Source organism: Prionailurus viverrinus, chromosome B1 (assembly GCF_022837055.1).
Source record: "Prionailurus viverrinus isolate Anna chromosome B1, UM_Priviv_1.0, whole genome shotgun sequence".
Taxonomy (NCBI): Eukaryota; Metazoa; Chordata; class Mammalia; order Carnivora; family Felidae; genus Prionailurus; species Prionailurus viverrinus.
Genome location: NC_062564.1, coordinates 69,489,513 through 69,512,031, shown reverse-complemented (window position 1 = coordinate 69,512,031; position 22,519 = coordinate 69,489,513). Strand labels below are relative to the sequence as shown.

At 37.9% G+C, this 22,519-nt stretch overlaps 2 protein-coding genes across 9 annotated transcripts in view; one reads left to right on the top strand and one right to left on the bottom strand.

The window, feature by feature from the left end:
* Positions 1-22,519, bottom strand: part of CB1H4orf46 (chromosome B1 C4orf46 homolog) — a 95,218-nt gene that overhangs the window by 31,461 nt on the left and 41,238 nt on the right. The window lies entirely within an intron of this gene.
* RXFP1 (relaxin family peptide receptor 1) overlaps positions 1-22,519 on the top strand; it is a 113,336-nt gene that overhangs the window by 69,444 nt on the left and 21,373 nt on the right. For 5 of the 6 annotated variants that reach the window (XM_047856441.1, XM_047856440.1, XM_047856439.1 and 2 more), the window contains exons 6-9: positions 9,260-9,331; positions 13,577-13,648; positions 13,735-13,806; positions 14,433-14,507. In XM_047856441.1, coding sequence (XP_047712397.1) covers positions 9,260-9,331; positions 13,577-13,648; positions 13,735-13,806; positions 14,433-14,507 — 291 coding nt within the window. The remainder of the gene's footprint in view (positions 1-9,259; positions 9,332-13,576; positions 13,649-13,734; positions 13,807-14,432; positions 14,508-22,519) is intronic. The other variant, XM_047856442.1, reaches the window with a different exon arrangement.

The window sequence follows — 22,519 nt, the reverse complement described above, 5'->3', positions numbered from 1 at the left end:
CAAATATGAGGCATGTGGGTGGTTCAATCAGGTAAGTGTCTGACTCATGATTTCAGCTCAGGTCATGATCTCAGGGTTCATGAGTTTGAGCCCCACATCAGGCTCTGTGCTGACAGTGCAGAGCCTGCTTGAGATTCTCTCTCTCTGCCTTTCTCCCACCGTATACACTCTCTCTCAAAAATAAATAAATAAACATTTAAAAAATTAAGATTAAAAAATAGAAAGCAAAATCAGAAGAAATATTAATCTACTTCATTAAATGAAATGTACTCAAAACCCAGATAATCTGAAAAAAAAGTATGTTTCATATTTAAAAATAAAAATTTCAATAAAAATTACTTTCAAAACTTTATTCTGGATGTTCAGCAATCAGCAGAGAAGAGCTTTTCAAAATTAGGCATTATATAAAATCTTCAAGAGGATGCTTCTCTATTTTATTTCCTGATTTTTGGAGTATGAAGAATTTTTCTGATCTGTAGCACCACCTTATGTCCACATGTTTAAAAGGAATTAGGACTTCAAATTTAAATATCAAAATTCAGGTTTATGTAATGGTAGTTTAGCATTTTTCCATAATAAACATTTTAATAATTTTTTTAAGATTTTATTTTTAAGTAATCTCTACACCCAACCTTACACCCACAACCCCAAGATCAAGAGTCATATGCTCTACTGACTGAGGCAGCCAGGAGCCCCAAATTAATTCTCAAATAGCCAATTTGTTATACCTAATAGATCAAAATAGCCTAATTACAACAAAAAAAAATTCTACCTGGTTATTAGGGATAAGCTTTGCTCAACCTCCACACAATACAGTCTATTGCTTAGCAGATTATTAAAATAGTTAGAAACAAATAATACATGCTAAAGTTTCTCTGTGTATTAGTGAGGAAGATGCATCCCCTATTATGTGATTGGAACCATAACATGTTCTGTGAAATTGTTATATGCACAATAAACTTATAGTTTAACATAACTTATTGTGTAACATCGTACAATCAAAGTTAGGTTTTCTTGCATGTTGCAGAAATAGAGGATCTTTTTTAGTTAAAATTTCTAATTAACTAAGAATTTGTATTGGTTTCTTCCTTATTGCTCCTAATATTTATAAATATATATATATAAACTTCAGAGTACCCTCAAGGACAACGATGGCCTATACTCAGAACAGGAAGTCAGGCTCAAAGCCTTACCTTGTCATTCCCTACAATCTGGGGCCAGTGCACGCAGAAATGCAAAGCTTTACAAGGATGCAGTTGATGCAATTTCTTGTGCTCTGGTCTCTGTTTCCTTTGACCTCCAATTAACACAGGCCAATCTAGTTAATTATATAAAACTACATTCTTGTCTTGACATGCTAGTCTAATTTATATTCTTCTAGTCTTTATTTTTATTCCTTTTTTTTCTTTTGTCATAAATACTTCTTATAAGTTTCTTCAAACACTTTTTAAAGCAAGACTTGGAGTGTCAAATTAATGAAATTGGAGCTGACTTGCTTAGCAGATTTGTGATTAACATGGAATATGATTTGGGGCCTTAAAGGTGTCACATTTTGTACTTTTGCCAGCACTATGCTAAACACCTATATTTCCATTATAGCAGGAAATGTTAAAAAGTCTGACTTCTGAGCCTGTTTGATAAGTGAGTGCCTTACTGTGCATTAAAGTTTCACTTATAGAAAATTCAAGGGGAGGAGTTAAATGGTGGAGCAGTAGGAAGACCCTCTGCTTGCCTCATCCCTCGAACACAGCCAGATAAATATCAAATCATTCTGAGCACCCAAGAAATCTATCTGAGGACTGAGACAGCAAAACTGCACAAGTAGAGGGAGAAAAACAGCCGCATCATGGAAGTTAGTTGCTGCAGAGAGTTGATTTGGGGGAGAAAAGAATTGCAAGGGCTGCAGAGGGGTAGGAGCCCTGATCATGGAGAGAGGAGAGAGATAGAGAGAGAGAGCATGAAAGCAGTGAACAGGGGATTGCACAAGAAAAACTCTTCCCCAAAACCATTGACTCGGAAAAGGAGAGGGGCTGACAATCACAAGTTTTTATAAGTAGTGGAGCTCAAAGTCTAAAGTTTTAGAAGTCTGTGAAATCACCACGGTCATTCCTAGTGGGTTTAGTGGTGCTCCTGTGGGGAAAGAGGGCAGAGGCTCAGGAGCAGACAGCATGCTCTGAGGATCCCCTAGGTCACACAGGGAGAAATAGTTCTGCTTGGAGTGCATTTGGGAGAGGCAACACTGCCTCTCAGGGGACAAAAGAGAAGGTGGGCATCATTGAATGTTCCCATTAATTAGCATAGCAGCAGAGGCACTTACAGAAGGTAGCTAACCTAGAAGCCAGCTTTTGGGTGTGCTTTGTCATAAACTCCTAGCCCCCACGGTCGTGCATCTGCTTTTCTGGGAAAAACCAGCCCCAGCCACAGTGTGGCAAGACCCTCCTCCAGAGGATCAGCATGGGTCTGTGCTATACTGCGTCCCTGAACTTGGAGCTTTGAAACTTACTCACATGCCTGAGATAAAACACAGGAGTACTGTGCTGCCAGAAGAATAGACGGCTTGGAAACAGAGAGGATGAACGCAGGGTTTCTGATGGAAGAAGCCTGAGACACAAGAGAGGAGACTGTTTTCTCTTCTGTAAAGGTTTCCTGAACAGGCATAACTCCCCTCTCTAGAGATGACAGAGTGGGGGATGCCATTTTCCCTCTGCCCATCAACACTTCTGTGAGCAACACAGCACCCCCAGCTTACACTAAGCCTCATCCCAATATGTCCTGCAGGGTCATCTTTACAAAGGCAAGTCTGCCTGAGAGCCAGTTCGGCAGGCCTCTCCCCCAGAAGACTAGCACAAACCCCCCTGCAAATACCAAGTCCACTGATCATAGAGTATGCAAAGCCTCAGCTCTGGGGGATATAGGATCTAGCCTTTTTTTTTTTAATGTTTATTTATTTTTGAGAGAGAAAGAGAGAGAATGAGTGGCGGAGGGACAGAGAGAGGGGACAGAGGATCCAAAATGGGCTCTGCACTGACAGGCTGACAGCAGAGAACCCAATGTGGGGCTCAAACTCACGAACTACAAGATCATGACCTGAGCTGAAGTTGGAAGCTTAACAAACTGGGCCACCCAGGCACCCCAGGATCTAGCCTTTTCTAACAAGCAGACCAAAACATCTCTAGTTAAAACACGCCAAACACTGGACCAGGTCCAAATACTCCACATTGCAGGCAGGGAGAAACTCTGCAGAGGACTGATCTAAGAGAAAGAGCAGCCAAATCACAATAGCAGAAAGCACAGAACATAACACCAAAAAAATGTCCTGAAGTACCAGGCCGTGGACAGTATGACTTCTTCTTAATATAACCATTACTCTCAGAAGCAGGAAACAAAACAGGTTTTCCTAACACACAGTAGACAGAGGTCTAGGCAAAGGCCAAGATGGACGACTTCATCCAAAAAGAAAAACTGGAAGATGTAATGGGCAGGGATCTAATCGAAACAGATATAAGTAATATGTCTGAACCAGAATATAAAGCAACAATCATGAGTATACTAGCTGGCCTTGAGAAAAGCATAGAAGAAACCAGGAGAACCTTACCACAGATATAAAAGAACTAAAAACTAGTAAGGCCTAATAAAAAAAATGTTATAACCGAGATGCAAAACTGACTGGATGTAGTGACAACAAGGATGGATAAAATGGAGGAATGAATCCATGATATAGAAGATAAAATTATGGAAAACAATGAGGCTGACATGAAGAGGAAAAAAAAGATATTGGATCACAAATGTAGACTTAGGGAACTCAATGATTCCATTAAGCATAATAACATTAGTGTCATAGAGGTCCCAGAAGAAGAAGGCAAGGAAGAGGGGGCAGAAGGTTTGTTTGACCAAATTATAACTGAAAACTTCCCTAATCTGGGGAAGGAAATAGACATTGAAATCCAAAAGGCACAGAGAACTCTCATCAAAATCAACAAAAGCCAGCCATCACTAAGACATATTATAGTCAAACTGACTATACACAAACAAGGACAGAATCTGGAAAGCAGCAAGAGAAAAAAGTCCTTAACCTATAAGGGAAGACACATCACGTTTACAACAGATCTATCTACATAAACTTGGCAGGTCAGAAGGGAGTGGCATGATTTTTCAATGTACTTGATGGGAAAAATATGCAGCCAAAAATACATTATCCAGCAAGGCTGTAATACAGAATATAAGGAGAGATAAAGAATTTCCCAGACAAACAAACACTAAAAGAGTACAACCACTAAACCAGCCCTGCAAGAAACATTAAAGGGGACTCTTTGATGGGAAAAAAAGATCAAAAGCAACAAAGGCTAGAAAGGAACAGAGAACATCATCAGAAACACCAACTTTACAGGTATCACAATGGCACTAAATTTGTATCTATCAGTAATCACTCTGAATGCAAATGGACTAAAATTTCCAATCAAAAGGTATAGAGTAGGGGCACCAGGGTGGTTCAGTGTCCAACTTCAGCTCAGGTCATGATCTCACAGTTTGTGAGATTGAGCCCCACATCAGGCTCACTGCTGTCAGCCTGTAAGTACAAAGCCCACTTCAGATTCTCTGTCCCCCTCTCTCTACCCCTCCCCCACTTGCACTGTCTCAAAAATGAATAACATTAAAAAAAAGACATAGAGTACCAGAATAGATAAAGAAAATAAGACCCATCTATATGCTGCCTAAAGAGAATCATTTAGACCTAAAGCCACTTCCAGATTAAAATTGAAGGGATGGAGAACCATATATCATGCTAATGGACATCAAAAGAAAGCCAGAGTAGCCATACTTATATCAGACAAACTAGATTTTTTTTTTAATTTTTAATATGTATCTATTTTTGAGAGACAGAAACAGAGCACAAACAAGGGACAGGTAAAGAGAGAGGGAGATACAGAATCCAAAACAGGCTCCAGGCTCTGAGCTGTCAACACAGAGCTCAACGCAGGGCTCAAACTCAGGAGCCATGAGCTCATGACCTGAGTCGAAGTCAGACACTTAACCGAGTGAGGCTGAGCTGTCAGCACAGATCCCGACGCAGGGCTCAAACTCACAAATCGCGAGATCATGACCCGAGCCAAAGTTGGAAGCTAAACAGACTGAGCCACCCAGGCGCCCCTGGACAAACTAGATTTTAAACCAAAGACTGTAACAAGAGATGAAGAAGGGTAATACATCATAATTAAGGGGGTCTACCCATCAAGATCTAACAATTGTAAATATTTATGCCCCCATATTGAAAGCACCCAAATACATAAATCAATTAATCAAAAACATAAACTCACTGATAATAATACAATGACAGTGGGGGCTGTAAACCCACACTTACAACAATGGACAGATGGTCTAAGCATAAAATCAACAAGGAAACAGTGGCTTTGAAGGACACACTGAGCCAGATGGACTTAACAGATATATTCAGAACATTTCTTCCTAAAGCAACAGAATATATATTCTTTTCAAGTGCACACAGAACATTCACCGCAATAAGTCACATACTGGGTCACAAACCAGGCCTCAACAAGTACAAAAGGACTGAGATCATACCATGCAAATTTTCTGACCACCACACAATGAAACTTGAAGTCACATCCTATTAAAGAATGAATAGGTCTACCAGGAAATTAAAGAAGACATAAAAAACATATATATGGGGCAAATGAAAATGAAAACACGACAGTCCAAAACCTTTTGGATACAGCAAAGGCAATTCCAAGACGTAAGTATATACTAATAAATACCTACCCAAGAAACAAGAAAAGTCTCAAATACACAACCTAACCTTACACAAAGGATCTAGAAAAAGAACAGCAACTAAAGCCTAAAAACAGCAGAAGAAGGAAAATAATAAAGATTAGAGCAGAAATAAACAATACAGAAACAAAAACCCAGAACAGATCAACAAAATTAAGAGCTGGTTCTTTGAAAGAATTAATTAAATTCACAAACCTGTAGCCAGACTTATCAAAAAGAAGAGAGAGAGGACCCAAACAAATAAAATCATGAATGAAAGAGGGGAGATCACAACCAACACCACGGAAATACAAACAACTGTAAGAGAATATTATGAAAATTATATGCCAACAAACTGGGCAATCTGAAAGAAATGGACAAATTGCTAGAAACATACAAATTACCAAAACTGAAATTGGAAAGAAATAGAAAATTTGAACAGTCCCATAACCAGCAAAGAAATTGAATTAATAATCAAAATCTCCCCACAAAATAAGCCCAGGGCCAGATGGCTTCCCAGAGGAATTCTATCAGAAATTTAAAGAAGAGTTAATACTTATTCTTCTCAAATTATTCCAAAAAAAAAATTGGAAGGAAAACTTCCAAACTCATTCTACAAGGCCAGAATTATCTTGATTCCAAAACCAAAGACCCCACTGAAAAGGAGAATTACAGGCCAATATCCCTGATGAACATGGATGCAAAAATTCTCAACAAGATACTAACAAATCAAATTCAACAGTACATCAAAAGAATTATTCACCACCATCAACTGGAATTTATTCCTGGGATGCAGGGGTTGTTCAATATTTGCAAATCAATCAATGTGGTACACCACATTAATAAAAGAAAGGATAAAACCATTTGATCCTCTCAATTGATGCAGAAAAGGCATCTGACAATATAAAGTATCCTTTCTTGATAAAAACCCTCAATAAAGTAAGGATAGAAGGAACATACCTCAACATAATAAAGCCCATACATGAAAGACCCACAGCTAATATCATCCTCAATGGGGAAAAACTAAAAGCTTTCCCCCTAAGGTCAGGAACATGACAGAGATGTCTACTTTCACCACTGTTGTTCAGCATAGTACTGGAAGTCCTCGCCTCGGCAATCAGACAACAAAATGAAATAAAAGGGATCCAATCTTCAAGGAAGAAGTGAAATTTTAAACTCTTCACAGACAACATGCTACTCTATGTAAAAAACCTGAAAGATTCCACCAAAAAAAATCGCTACAACGAATACATGAACTCAGCAATGTTGCAGGATATAAAATCAATGTCAGAAATCAGTTGCACTTCTATACACCAATAATAAAGCAGTAGAAAGAGAAATCAAGGACTCGATCCCATTTACAATTGTACCAAAAACCATAAGATACCTAGGAATAAACCTAACCAAAGAGGTAAAAGACCTGTACTCTAAAAACTATAGACACTTATGAAAGAAATTGAAGAGAACACAAATAATGGAAAAACATTTCATATTTATGGATTGGAAGAATATTGTTAAAATGTCTATACTACCCAGAGCAATCTACACTTTTAATGCAATCCCTATACCACCAGCACTTTTGACAGAGCCAGAATAAACAATCCTAAAATTTGTACGGAACCACAAAAGACTCCAAATAGCCAAGGCAATTCTGAAAAAAGAAAAGCAAAGCTGGAGGCATCCTGATTCTGGACTTCAAGCTATGTTACAAAGCTGTAGTCATCAAGACAGTATGGTACTGACACAAACACAGACACATAGACCAATGAAACAGAATAGAAATCCCAGAAATGGACCCACAACTATATGGTCAACAAATCGTTGACAAAGCAGGAAAGAATATCCAATAGAAAAGATACAATCTCTTCAACAAATACTTTTGGGAAAACTAGATAGTGACATGTAGAATCATGAAACTGGACCACTTTCTTATACCATACACAAAAACAAATTCTAAATGGATAAAATACCTAAATGGGAGCCAGGAAACCATCAAAATCCTAGAGAACACAGGCAGCAACATCTTTGACCTTGGCTGTACCAACTTCTTACTAGACATATCCCCAGAGCCAAGGGAAATAAAAGCAAAAATAAACTATTGGGACTTCTTGGCACAGAGAAGGAAACAATCAACAAAACTAGAAGGCAGTCTATGGAGTGGGAGAAGTTATTTACAAATGACATATCTGATAATGGGCTAGTATCCAAAATATATAAATAACTTTTCAAATTCAACACTCAAATAATAATAATAATAATAATCCAGCTAATAAATGGGCAGAAGCCATGAATAGACACTTGTCAAAAGAAGGCATCCAGATGGCTAATAAACACATGAAAAGATGTTCAACATCACTCATCATCAGGGAAATAGAAATGAAAACCATGATGAGATACCACCTCACACCTGTCAGAATGGCTAAAATTAACAACAGAGGAAACAATAGATGTTGGTGAGGATGTGGAGAAAGAGGAACCAACCCTCTTACACCATTGATGGGAATGTAAACTGGTGCAGCCACACTGGAAAACAGGATGGAGGCGCCTCAAAAAATTAAAAACAGAACGACCCAATAACCCAGCAATTGCATTACTAGTTACTTACCCAAAAGATACAAAAATACATATTTGAAGGGTCACATGCACAGCAATGTCTATAGCAGCACTATCAACAATTGCCAAACTATGGAAAGAGCCCAATGTCCATCAATAATGAACGGATAAAGATGTGGTATATACATACAATGGAATATTACTCAGCCATCTAAAAGAATGAAATCTAGCCATTTGCAACTATGTGGATGGAACTAGACTGTATTATGCTAAGTGAAATAGAGAAAGACAAATACTGTATGATTTCACTCATATGTGGAATTTAAGAAACAAAACAGATGAACGTAGGGGAAGGGAAAAAGAGAGAGGGAAACACTCTATAAAAGACTCTTAACAATAGAGAGAAAACTGAGGGTTGATTGAGGGAGATGGGTGGGTGATGGGCTAAATGGGTGATGGTATTAAGGAGGGCATTTGTTGTGATGAGCACTGGATGTTAAATGTAAGTGATGAATCACTAAATTCTGCACCTGGAACCAATTTTACCTTATATGTTAACTAACTAGAATTTAAATAAAAACTTGAAAAGCAAAAAAGAAAAAGAATAAAGTTCAAATATTAAATTTTAACTATCACATGTTTATCTTTACAACTAAGTTTCTAAATAAAAACTAGCCTAATCATACACGAATTTAATAGCAAACAAAATAACATATCTAGTTTCACTATTTTGTTATGTTTACCTTTTTTAATTAAAAAAAAACGTCTGTTGTGGTAAATACATATGCTGTAAAATGTACCATCTTAAACCAATTACATTCAGAGCCATTAAGTACATTTATATTGTTGTGCCACCCTCACCACCACCCATCCAAAGAGCTCTTGACATCTTGCAAAACTGAAATTCTGTTTCATTATGTTTTTTTTATAATTATGTTCACAGGTGCCTGCAAAACAATAATATTAGATCCATATCCATCTATGCTTTCAGAGGACTATACAGTCTTACTAAACTGTAAGTACCAGTGCCAATTAGTTTGCCCATTCCACTGTGGTCTGTCAGGCTGACCCACCGCCCTCCATGGTAGCCCTCCTGCCTACAACAGTTGAAGGGGCACGCAGGCACTATGGTCGAGGGCATGGAATTCTGACTTGAACAGGCTTCCACTTAAGTCCTGATTCACCACTCCCTTGGTCCATAAACTTGAGCAATTTATTTTCCTTTCTAGGCATTGATTCCCTCTAGCGTAAGATACAAATTATAACAGTACCTTCCTCAGGATTGTTGTAAGAAACAAACGAGGAAATCCCTGGGAAGAATTAGGCGCACTACATCTGACGCATAAATAGAACTCAATGCATACTGGCCATGGTGACAGGAATGATGGCCATTAGAACTTATTCAAAATAAGAAACGCTGATGATAATTAGAATCTTCGAAGGAAAAAACCCAGACTTTTCCAGTAATTCTTTTTCCACTACTCCTGCTTTTATGAATACATACAGCGCTGTAAGGTTAAAAGAGTAAAGCTTTTTTATTGTGATTAAATACATATAACATAAAATTTATCATTTTAACCATTTTTAAATGTGAAGTTCTGTGGCATTGAGTATATTCACATTGTTGTGCAAACATCACCACCATCCATCTCCAGAACATTTCATCTTCCCAAGCCGAAAGTCTGTACCCACCAAACGTAACTCCTCCTCCTCTGACCCTTGGCAATCACCATTCTACTTTCTGTATCTCTGAATATGACTACCCTAAGTGGAACCATACAATATTTGTCCTTTTGTGTCAGGCTTATTTCATTTAGCATGATGTCTTCAAGGTTCATCCATTTGTTTTTCCATGCACACCCATCAGTGAACATTTTTGGTTGTTTTTATCTTTTGGCTATTATGAATAATGCTGCCGTGAACATTGGTATATAAATATCTGTTTGAGTCTTTGCCTTCAATTCTTTGGGGTATATACCCAGAAGGGGAATTGGTGAGTCACATGGTAATTCCAGGTTTAACTTTTGGAGGAACCACCATACCGTTTTCCACAGCATCTGCACCAACAACATACAAGGGGACTAATCCCTTCACGCCTTCACCAGTACTTCTTGTTTTCTGAGGTTTTGTTGTTTAAGAATTTGTTTGTCTTTTTAAAACAGCCATCCTAATGGATATGAAGTCGTATTTCATTGTAGTTAAAAGCAAAGCTTTTTAAAATTGGTTTTCTTGGGGTGCCTGGATGGCTCAGTCGTTTGAGTGTCCAACTCTTGATTTCAGCTCAGGTCATGATCCCAGAGTCATGGGCTCAAGCCCCACATCAGGCTTCACACTCAGACTGGAGCCTGCTTGGGATTCTCTCTCTCTCTCTGCCCCTCTCCACTGCTCATGCACTCTCTCTCTCCCTCTCTCTAAAAAATTTAAAAAATTAAGTAAATATATAAGTAAATAAAATAGTCTACTAAATGTTCCATTTCAGCATCTGAACCTAACCTCCTATAGGAAATAATTGTATGGAAATATAACCAAAAGGCACATAAATCAACAACTCCCTATATTTCTATTTCTGTCGCCTTGTTTTCTATCCTACACCACTTTTTTTAATCCTAATCCAAGAAACTCATTCCAGTCAGATTCCTAGTTTGTGGCATCAGGGTTTAGGATTGAGAGACAGCTGTCTAATAATTTTACTAGCAAAATGGAAGAAGGGCCCTGGAGACTCAGAGTCTTAACAGTAACCACTTTTACCAAGTCCTCTTCCCTTCTATCCCATCCCTGCTCTTTTGTGTCTTGGCAAATCACCCAAAGTCAATATCGGATTCATTCCCATCAGGCTCCTATCTTTCTCTCCAACCCCGCATAAATCTGTTCAAAACTTATAAGCAGTGTCTGCTTGGTTTAATGTTCAATGGGTGTGAAAGATACTACAGTCTTGGTTTAGTATCCAACGGATGTGAAGGGTAGTACCACAAATTTTAAAGAGTTCCCCATCTCTTTCCATGGTTATTCATAGCACTGGACTATTGTTTAGATGTTAAAGATGTCACATACTTCTGGGTTTTCATAGATAATCATTAGATTCCTCCTTTCCATTCACCTGTAAATATTCATTAGTCCTTACAATGTGCAAATTTTTCAGCAAGACACCATGGGGAGGTGGCACCGAAAGATAAGTCAGACATGCTGCCTTCCAACAGTTTACACTTTAATATTTCAGGTAAAGGGCTTTGATACCACTGGGGCAAGGCATGCCTCTTGCTCTCCAGAGGCTTATGATCTAGGGTGGGAAACTATGCCAATATACACACAACCATTAGAGAACAATTAGAGAACGATTAAATCCGAAACCCGTGTTGTTCAGACCAAAATTCTTGTTAAGTTTCACTGTTTGGGGTCTGGAGCAATGAAGGATGGCTGGGGAAAATGAAGAGGACTGGGAAAAACAGATGAGTATAGAGTACAGGGGTGGATCAAATGCTTTTACCTGAGAGATTGCTATTGGCTTTTAACGGAGACCCCTGAGGCGGTCATAGAGAAGTATTGTAGCTATTCTTTACCCTTCCTGTGCCCAAATGGGGTTCTAGACCTACAAGGCAAGGAGAGAAGTGGCTCTAACATGGGGAATCATCTCCTGTTACCCCTAAGCAAAAGTCAAATATGGTGGGAACGGGGAGTCTCCCAGCGGGAGAAATTTTATAAGCTGTCAAATTATAAGAGTAGAGAAAAGTGCAACATCAGTGTGGTCCATATATCTGTGGAAGTGAAATTTGAAGTAAAACTTGCATATGAATCATAGGCAGAAGGGAAAAAGAAGACGGATATAAGAATGGGAGGCATGAATAGAGGCGTCATAAATAATATGTACTGAATGCTTATAATGTGTTACAACCCAATAAAGTAGGTACTAAGATTACCTCCATTTTAGAGTTGGGGAAACTGAGGCTTTCAGGAATTAACTGCTTAAGGTCACACTATTAATAAGTAGCAAAGCTAGGAATTGAACTATCTGACGTGAGAGTCAGAGCAGCAAACTGCTGTATGGACATGGAGGTAGAAATAAACATGGCAAGGGGTACCTGGGTGGCTGAGTCAGTCAAGCCTCCGACTTTAGCTCAGGTCATGATTTCCTGGTTCAGGATTTCAAGCCCTGCATCAGGCTCTGTGCTACCAGCTCAGAGCCTGGCACCTGCTTCGGATTCTGTGTCTCCCTCTCTGCCCCTCCCCCACTAGTTCTCTCTCTCTGTCTCTCTCTGTCTCTCTCTCTCTCACTTTTCTCTCTTTCTCTCAAAAATAAATAAAAACATTAAAAACAAAGAAAGAAACATGAACAGAACAGAGTTGACTCAATCTGCAGAAGAGTAAGAACTGAAAAGGTGGATGTCAAACTCCTTAACAAGCATACAATGTCGCCATGTCCTTTTTTCCAGAACAGTCCCTGCCTGCCTCCCAGGTTCATCCCCTGTCCCTCTTCACAATGCCTTCATGGTGAGGCCTCACTGAAATACCTGGTGATCCCTCACCTTGTTGTTCTCTCTCATCTCTCTTGCCTTTGCATAAGCCAGCTCCTCTGCCTACGTTAACTCCTACCCATTCTTTGCTTTGTGAATGGTATCTTCATCCGAATCTCTATCTATCCAGTTGTGCATTCTCTAGTAAAGCCTTCTGTCTCCTGACTCTCCCGAGCATTGCAGTCCCTGCCCCCAACAAAGGCAGATGCCTTCTCCTCTGCAATTCAGAGCAACCCTACATTATACGCTTCTCTTTTCCCCATGTTGCAGTAATAACCTGTTCATACTCTGTCTTCCCTCTAGACTCAAAGCCCCTCAAAGAAAGAGATGATATGCCTAGCACACTGCCGTAGAGTATAGGTACCCAAAAAAGTTTAATGAATAAAGGCATAAATGAATGGAATGACTGATTGATTGATTGATTGATTGTGGGGGAATTAAAACCTAGACATGAAAAGGTAAGTGATAAAGAACTTTTAGAGACCCAAAAGAAGGGGAAAGATCTGATAAGAATAGTATACAAGAAAATCTAAGATGGATGATTATTGTTTTTCCTTTCCTTATTGTTAGATATCAAGAAGGTAACACATTTGGGGTGCCAGGCTGCCTCAGTCAGTAGAGCATACAGCCCTCCGTCTCAAGGTTGTGAGTGTGAACCCCACATTGGGTGTAGAGATTACTTAAAAATGAAATCTTAAACAAAGAAAAAGAAAGAGATAACACATTTACTGTAGTCATTTCTCTTTTTTCAGGTATCTCAGTCATAACAGAATAACTTTCTTGAAGCCGGGTGTTTTTGAAGATCTCCACAGACTAGAATGGCTGTATGTTTAATTTACGTGTCATTTTATAGTATTAGTTTTTATATTCTAAATATATAAATGAATCCATTTTTTCTTCTGGCTGGCAGGATAATTGAAGATAATCACCTCAGTCGAATTTCCCCACTAACATTTTATGGACTAAATTCTCTTATTCTCTTGTAAGTACTAAAAATTAAGACAACTATTTCAATGGAAAGAAAAGACATGAATAAAAGTTACTGCCTTAAGTTTAACAGCATTAAATTTGGAATTGTTCAAGCCCCAGAAAGGCCTTTCTGACTAAAAATCATCTCTTAATCATATCCTATGAGGCTATATTGTAGTTTTAACAATTATATAAGACCTTCTGTCCTCTAGAACCTCAGCCCCTCAAAACTGAATACAGCCTCACTGCTATATTTTACTGAAATATTCTCAAGCATACCACTACTGCCCTGTATTCATCTTAGTAAAAATAATAATAATAATAATAATAATAATAATAATAATAATATTCATTTAAAATCACCTCCTTCTCACTACCCACTCTTGAAGGGTACAGTTCAGTTACTGTACCCTTTTTTCAGTTACTAACATTGCTGTTTCCTCCATATGACAACTATCATTTGTTGAATTTTATTACTAACAAGCACTCAAATATAACAAAACTTACAGGAAAAAAAAAGAGAAGATAACTAGCTTAATAGATTTTCATGGTTTCATAAAGAATAATGATAATACCATATTTGACTTAAGATGAAAAAAGAACCAGAAAAAGGTGACTTCTCTTTCTTTTCTTTTTCAGAGCACTGATGAATAATGTCCTCACCCATTTGCCGGATAAACCTCTTTGCCAGCACATGCCAAGACTGCACTGGCTGTAAGTTGCTGTACCTTTCCTTAAAGGAGTCAGCTAACTTTTCTGGTTTTGCCTAGTTCCCTTTGGATATTAGGTTTTTAAAAATGATAGGTTGTTAATGTCATATCATATTTCCTCAGATTACTTTAGCATGTTTTTGTTACTGAACAGCCCCATTGACTAAACTAACTCCTCTAGATTCTCGCCAACATAAACCATCTTTAAAAACAAAAAAATTGAGAGGCAGGAAGAAAAAAGACAGAAAGGATGTCACAGTAGCTATAGAACATCTCCTCCTCCTTCCCTCTGTCAATCTATTTTCACCTTTTAATTTGATACAGAAAGACTAAATCACTTTAGCCTCATTCCTAAATTCTGCATAATGAGAACATGATATTTAGAATTTATATTTAACTCTAATCACAACAGAATATGTTCCATAAAGTTTTTTACACAGTAGCTTTGCATATGATAATAAGAATCACTCTACCTATTAAGAACCAGTAAATTTGCCCATTTAAAACACAGTAAAAATGAAGAAATAAGTGACCAAAATAACTGTTTAAAAGTTCAACAATAAACCGCATATACAGTATTATATGAAAACCTCCTCCGTGTCTCATTTTGTGTGAAATTCTCAGAAGTTTTGTTTGCTGTTTAATTTTTAAGCTCACAGCAGATTAGAAGTGCCAGATTAAAAGTAGAGGGGAAAGATGAAGTTCAAAACATCAGTGAGAAGTGACAACTATCAACCTGATAATAAAGCAGGAATGGGAGTGCTATAAAGAACAGACATAATAATTCAAAACACACTAGTTTGGAACCATTTAGGGGAAGACAAACATCCCCGGAGTCATTACTAAGTCCAGAGGGCGTCTTGGTATGACAGCACAGTACCCGCATTGATGACAGCTAAAGTATTCAAGAAAAGGGCAAATTAAGTTCAATCTCCTTGTTGTAATTAAATTTTGTTTCAAATGAGCACATTAACAGTTATTATTTGCTCAGTAATCCAAACTTAATAATAAAGCAAAATTGGTTAATATTTACATACATAAATTAGCAATTAAAAATTCATGCACTGACACCAGCAGCAAATGTAGGAGATATTATGCAATACACTAATAAACATTTCCTTTGCCTTTAAAAAGGCAGTCAAATATACATCTCAGATAAAGATTTAAATGATTAAGTTATACTACTAAAGAGGTGGACTTTTTACAATTTCATCACTAAAGTTACCATCTTTAAATTTTAGCTATCTAAAATAACTCATTTCATATGAATTCCTGATAACATTATCCCAATTTTAATGCCAGTAATAATAATTTTTGCTTTATAAGTATTCATTTCTTTTAAAACTAATCACAGTGCCATAGCCAGTAAAGACATTGAATCAGTAATCAAAAATCTCCCTCCCAAACAAGTCCAGGGCTGGATGGCTTTCCAGGGGAATTCTACCAAACATTTAAAGAAGAGTTAACGCCTATTCTTTTGAAGTTGTTCCAAAAAATAGAAATGGAAGGAAAACTTCCAAACTCATTCTATGAGGCCAGCATTACCTTGGTTCCAAAACCAAAGACCCCACCAGAAAGGAGAACTACAGACCAATTTCCCTGATGAACATGGATGCAAAAATTTTCAACAAGATACTAGCAAACCAGGTCCAACAATACATTAGAAGAATTATTCACCACAATGAAGTGAGATTTATTAATGGGATGCAGGTCTATTTTAATATCCACAAATCAATCAGTGTGATACATCACATTAAAAAAGAAAGGCTAAGAACCACATGATCCTCTCAATACATGCTGAAAAAGGATTTGACGAAATACAACATCCTTTCTTGATAACAACCCTCAAGAGAGTAAGGATAGAAGGATCATACCTCAACATCATAAAGGCCATACACAAAAGACCCACACCTAATATCATCCTCAATGGGGAACTACTGAGAGCTTTCCTCCTAAGGTCAGGAACACAACAAGGATGTCCACTCTCACCACTGTTATTCAACACAGTGTTGGAAGTCCTAGCCTCAGCAATCAGACAACACAAAGAAATAAAAGGCATCCGGATTGGAAAGGAGGAAGTCAAACTTTCACTCTTTGCAGATGACATGATACTCTATGTGGAAAACCCAAATGACTCCACAAAAAAAACTGCTAGAACTGATCCAAGAATTCAGCAAAGTCACAGGATATAAAATCAATGTACAGAAACCAGTTGCATTTCTGTACAGCAATAATGAAGCAGCAGAAAGAGAAATCAAGGAATTTATCCCATTTACAATGTGCCAAAAACCATAAAATACATAGGAAGGAATCTAACCAAAGAGGTGAAAAATCTATACACTGAAAACTATAGAAAGCCTATGAAAGAAATTGAAGAAGACACGCAAAAAATGGAAAAACATTCCATGTTCATGGGTTGGAAGAACAAATATTGTTAAAATGACTATACTTCTCAAAGCAGTCTACACACTCAATGCAATCCTTATCAAAATACCACCAGCATTTTTCACAGAGCTAGAACAAACAATCCTAAAATTTATATGGAAACAGAAAAGACCCCGAATAGCCAAAGAAATCCTGAAAAAGAAAAGCACAGCTGGAGGTGTCACAATACTGGACTTCAATTTGTATTACAAAACTGTAATCATTAAGACAGTGTAGTACTGGCGCAAAAACAGACATGAAGATCAATGGAGCAGAATAGAGAACCCAGAAATGGAACCACAAATGCATGGATAACTAATCTTTTTTTTTTTTAATGTTTTTATTTATTTTGAGACAGAGAGAGAGACAGAGCATGAGCAGGAGAGGGGCAGAGAGAGAGGGAGACACAGAATCCGAAGCAGGCTCCAGGCTCCGTCAGAGCTGTCAGCACAGAGCCTGACACGGGGCTCAAACTCACAGACTGTGAGATCATGACCTGACCCGAAGTCAGACGCTCAACCAACTGAGCCACCCAGACGCCCCATATGGGTAGCTAATCTTTAACAAAGCAGGAAAGAATATCCAATGGAGTAAGGACAGTCTCTTCAGCAAATGGTGTTGGGAAAACTGCACAGTGGCATGTAGAAGAATGAACGTGGACCACTTTCTTACACCATGTACAACAATAAACTCAAAATGGATGAAAGACCTAAATGTAAGAAAGGAAGCCATCAAAATCCTAGAGGAGAAAACAGGCAACTACCTCTTTGACCTCAGCCGCAGCAACTTCTTACTTGACATGTTTCCAGAGGCAAGGGAAACAAAAGCAAAAATGAACTGTTGGGAACTCATCAAGATAAAAATCTTCTGTACAGTGAAGGAAACAATCAGCAAACGAAAAAGCAATTGACAGAATGGGAGAAGATATTTGCAAGTGACATATCAGATAAAGGGTTAGTATCCAAAATCTATAAAGAACTTATCAAACTCAACTCCCAAAAAACAAATAATCCAGTGAAGAAATGGGCAAAAGACATGAATAGACACTTCTCCAAAGAAGACATCCAGATGGCCAAGCGACACATGAAAAAATGCTCAACATCACTCATCATCAGAGAAATACAAATCAAAACCACAATGAGATACCACCTCACACCAATCAGAGTAGCTAAAATTAACAACTCAGGCAATAACAGATGTTGGCGAGGATGTGGAAGAAAAGGAACTCTTTTGCACTGCCGGTGGGAATACAAACTAGTGCAGCCCCTCTGGAAAACAGTATGGAGGTTCCTCAAAAAATTAAAAATAGAAGTACCCTACGACCCAGCAATTGCACTACTAGGCATTTATCCAAGGGATACAGGTGTGCTGATTCGAAGGGGCACATGTGCCCCAATGTTTATAGCAGTGCTATGGACAATAGTCAAAGTATATATAGAAAGAGCCCAAATGTCCATTAACTGATGAATGGATAAAGAAGTGGTATATGTAAATATAATGGAATATTACTTGGCGATCAAAAAGAATGAAATCTTGACATTTGCAACAACATGGATGGAACTAAAGTGTATCATGCTAAGCAAAATAAGTCAGTCAGAGAAAGACAAGTATCATTATGATTTCACTCATATGTGGAATTTAAGATACAAAATAGATGAACATAAGGGAAGGGAAGCAAAAATAAGATAAAAACAGAGAGGGAGACAAACCACAAGAGACTCTTAAAATACAGAGAACAAACTGAGGGTTGCTGGTGGGGTGTTGGGTAGGGGGAAGGGCTAAAGAGATGAGAGGCATTAAGGAGGAGGACACTTTCTGAGATGAGCACTGGGTGTTACATGTAAGTGATGAATTACTAAATTCTATTCCCAAAATTATTATTACACTATATGTTAACTAACTTGGATTTAAATAAATAAATAAATAAATAAATAAATAAATAAAGTGCCTCTACCTTGCACATGAACTTTTATTTAGCAAAGCATAAACTAAAATATCTGATAGATGTGTGGGTAAAAAAAAATATATATATATATATTCTTTCACTGATTTAGTGGAAATATACACATAAAATAAAAGACATATGACAGCCCAGGATAATTTGCTTGCAACATACATGACAGGCAATAGATTAAGGCCTTTATTATAGTTCTTTCAAAGCAAAAAATAAAAACTGTAAACACCACAACAGAAGTTGGGAAATTCAACAAGTTAGAAATATAAGTAATAAATAAGCACATGAGGCAATAGCCAAAGGTAAACTAAAGATCAAGAGGGTAAATTAAACTTACTCCTATATGAGACAACGCAAGTTTATTTGTAGGCAGGAGAAGCGGGTATAAAGAATTTGAAAATACAGACAATGATAGGGATACACTATGGAGCAAGGTGCTGGAGATGTGGAAACAGACAGAAAAAATAAAATGTGATACATATATCACATTTAAAATGAATGAACCATGGGGCGCCTGGGTGGCGCAGTCGGTTGAGCGTCCGACTTCAGCCAGGTCACGATCTCGCGGTCCGGGAGTTCGAGCCCCGCGTCGGGCTCTGGGCTGATGGCTCGGAGCCTGGAGCCTGTTTCCGATTCTGTGTCTCCCTCTCTCTCTGCCCCTCCCCCGTTCATGCTCTGTCTCTCTCTGTCCCAAAAATAAATAAACGTTGAAAAAAAAAAAATTTTTAAATGAATGAACCAGCCCTACTTCAATCAACATGGCTCAGTTTCAAGAACATAATATGAATTATAAAGAAAAAGTCATCGAAGAGACATGTATTACAATTCTATTCCAACAATATTATGCTTAGGATATAGAACTGCAAAACAACATTGCTCCCTTTCTACTGATGAGAAGGAACTTTATCATCTACAAAATAATACTGAAAAAAAATAGACTTAGAACAGGGACGATAACCAAGGATAAAGAGGTATATCACATAATGATAAAAGGGTCAATTCAGCAAGAAGACATAATAATAATCTGAAATGAGTAAACAGTTTCAAAATGATTAAGATGATAACCACAGAAATATAAAGAAAACTAAGTAGGAGTCATAAGACACCAGTTAAAACCAACAAATCCACTAAAATGCAGATATTTGATATTCCTAAGGTGAAAGATTCCTAAAGTGAACATTAATAAAAAGCATATAACTGACCAAAATCATATGGTGGGAGAGAAGTAAAAGCAGAAAGGAAAATAATATATACTCATTTTATCATTTCTTATTATAGGAAACTAATAAATATTGTTATTCTCTAAGAAAGACAATGTATTGGGGTGCCTTGGTGACTCAGTCCATTAAGCACCTGACTCGGCCTCAGGTCATAATCTCATTATTCGTGAGTTTGGGCCCAACATCAGACTCTCTATTGTCAGTGCAGAGCCTGCTTCAGATCCTCTGTTTCCCTCTCTCTCTGCCCCTACCCTACTCAGGTTCACTCCCCCTCTCTCTCTCTCAAATATAAATAAACACTTAAAAAAAAAAAAAAAGAAGAAAGACAGACTGTACTGGGTAAAATTATCATTATAAATATAACCAATAGAATATACAAACCTTTCTAAATATTAAGAGTTTTTATTTGTTAAAAAATTTTTTTTAATTAGTTTTCTTTATTTTTGAGAGGCAAAGAGAGACAGAGCGCGTGTGGGGGAGGGGCAGAGAGAGAGGGAAACACAGAATCCGAAGCAGGCTCCGGGCTCTGAGCTGTCTGCACAGAGCACGACGCAGGGCAGGAACCCACGAACCGCAAGCTCACGACCTGAGCCAAAGTCGGACGCTTGACTGACTGAGCCACCCAGGTGCCCCAAGAGTTTTTATATTTGTTGAAAGCTTTTTAACCTATAAAACCATATAGTAATATTTTTAAATTTTTTTAATGTCTATTTTTGAGAGAGTGAGCGCACGTGCATGTGCATGTGCAAGCAAGGGAGTGGCAGAGAGAAAGGGAGAGAGAAATACCAAGCAGCTTTGGCACTCTCAGCACAGAGCCCACCACGGTGCTGGATGAATGAGATCGTGAGATCATGAGATCACGAACTCATGAGGTCATGACCTGAGCCACAATCAAGAGTCAGATGCTTAACCGACTGAGCCACCCAGGCACCCCACCACACAGTAAGATTTTTAAATAGAAGACTTAAGTCAGATAGATTAGTCATATCAATAAACTTAAGTGGGCTTAACTTACCTATTGAAAAGAAAAAGATTTTCAAATTGGCTCACAAAACAAAACCTAATTCAGCGCTATTTACAAAAAACAAACAAACAAACAAACAAAAAACTATATCTAAGTGATTAAGAAAGATCAAAAATAAAAGGCTGGCCTAAAGTATTCCATGTAGATGCAAATCAAAATTTAAAAAGCAGGGATCATATTTTTTATCTAAATAAATAAAATTCTGGCCAATTTGCATTAAGCAACACTAAGTTCATTTAAATGCTACAATGTACAATTTCTTTTTTTATTATCTTTTTCATGTTTATTTATATTTGAGAGAGAGAGATAGTGCACAAGCAGGGGAGGGGCAGAGAGAGAGATGGAGACAGAATATGAAGCAGGCTCCGGGCTCTGAGCTGTCAGCACAGAGCCCAAAGAGGGGCTCAAACCCACAAGCCGTGAGTTCATGACCTCAGCCAAAGCTGGACACTTAACCGACTGAGCCACCCAGGCGCCCCAACAGGGTGCAATTTCTAATAAAAGGCATTACATTATAAGTATATGCGCACCAAATAATTCATATAGTAACCAAAGGGAATAACAGGCATACACAAGGAATAAGAGATAATAATCCACCTCTTTTCATCCGTGAAATATCAAGTGTAACCAAAAGGGATATGAAGAACTAAATAACATAATTAATGAACTAACTCTAATTGATGTATATCAAAGTGCAATGTACTTCTCAATAACAGAACTGATCTATTTGGGACAGCAGTGTGCTCAGCTAAAATACTACATTCCCAGACTTCCCTGCATCTTGATGTAACCACATGACTAAGCTCTAATTAATGATGTGGAAGAAGTATCATGTGGACTTCCGGGGAATCTCCCTAAAAAGAAAAAGGCATCCCCTTCCTCTCTTTCGCTATCCAGAAAACATAGATATGATGGCTCAAGCTTAGCATCACCCTGGACCATGAAGACAAGGGCATGTAAACAGTGACTATGAAAGATGTTTCTAACAACTTTGTAAAACTACCATACTAGCCCTGGACTGCTTAACAGTAGATGTGTATTTATGCTGTTATAGTTGGGTGTCTGTTATATGTGCCTGCACCTAATTCTGATAGAAATAAATCTGAAAGCAAAGAATGTCCAGAGAACATTCACCAAAATTGACCATATATTTTAGGACATACACATACATAAGCCAAACTCAAGAAAACAGATGGAGGGATTAGCCTAAAGCGGGAAAAGGGTCATCTCTTCCTCTTGAGACTAGAAGGAGACCAGGTGCATATACAGGTAAGTTTGTAGATGTTGGGCAGAAGGTCAAGGGCTTCTCCCTGCTTCATCACCTCAGTTTTCTCCATGAAACAGGAGCCAGAAAGGTTTTGGAAGGTAGGGGAGGAAGTAGAGGTTTACGAGAT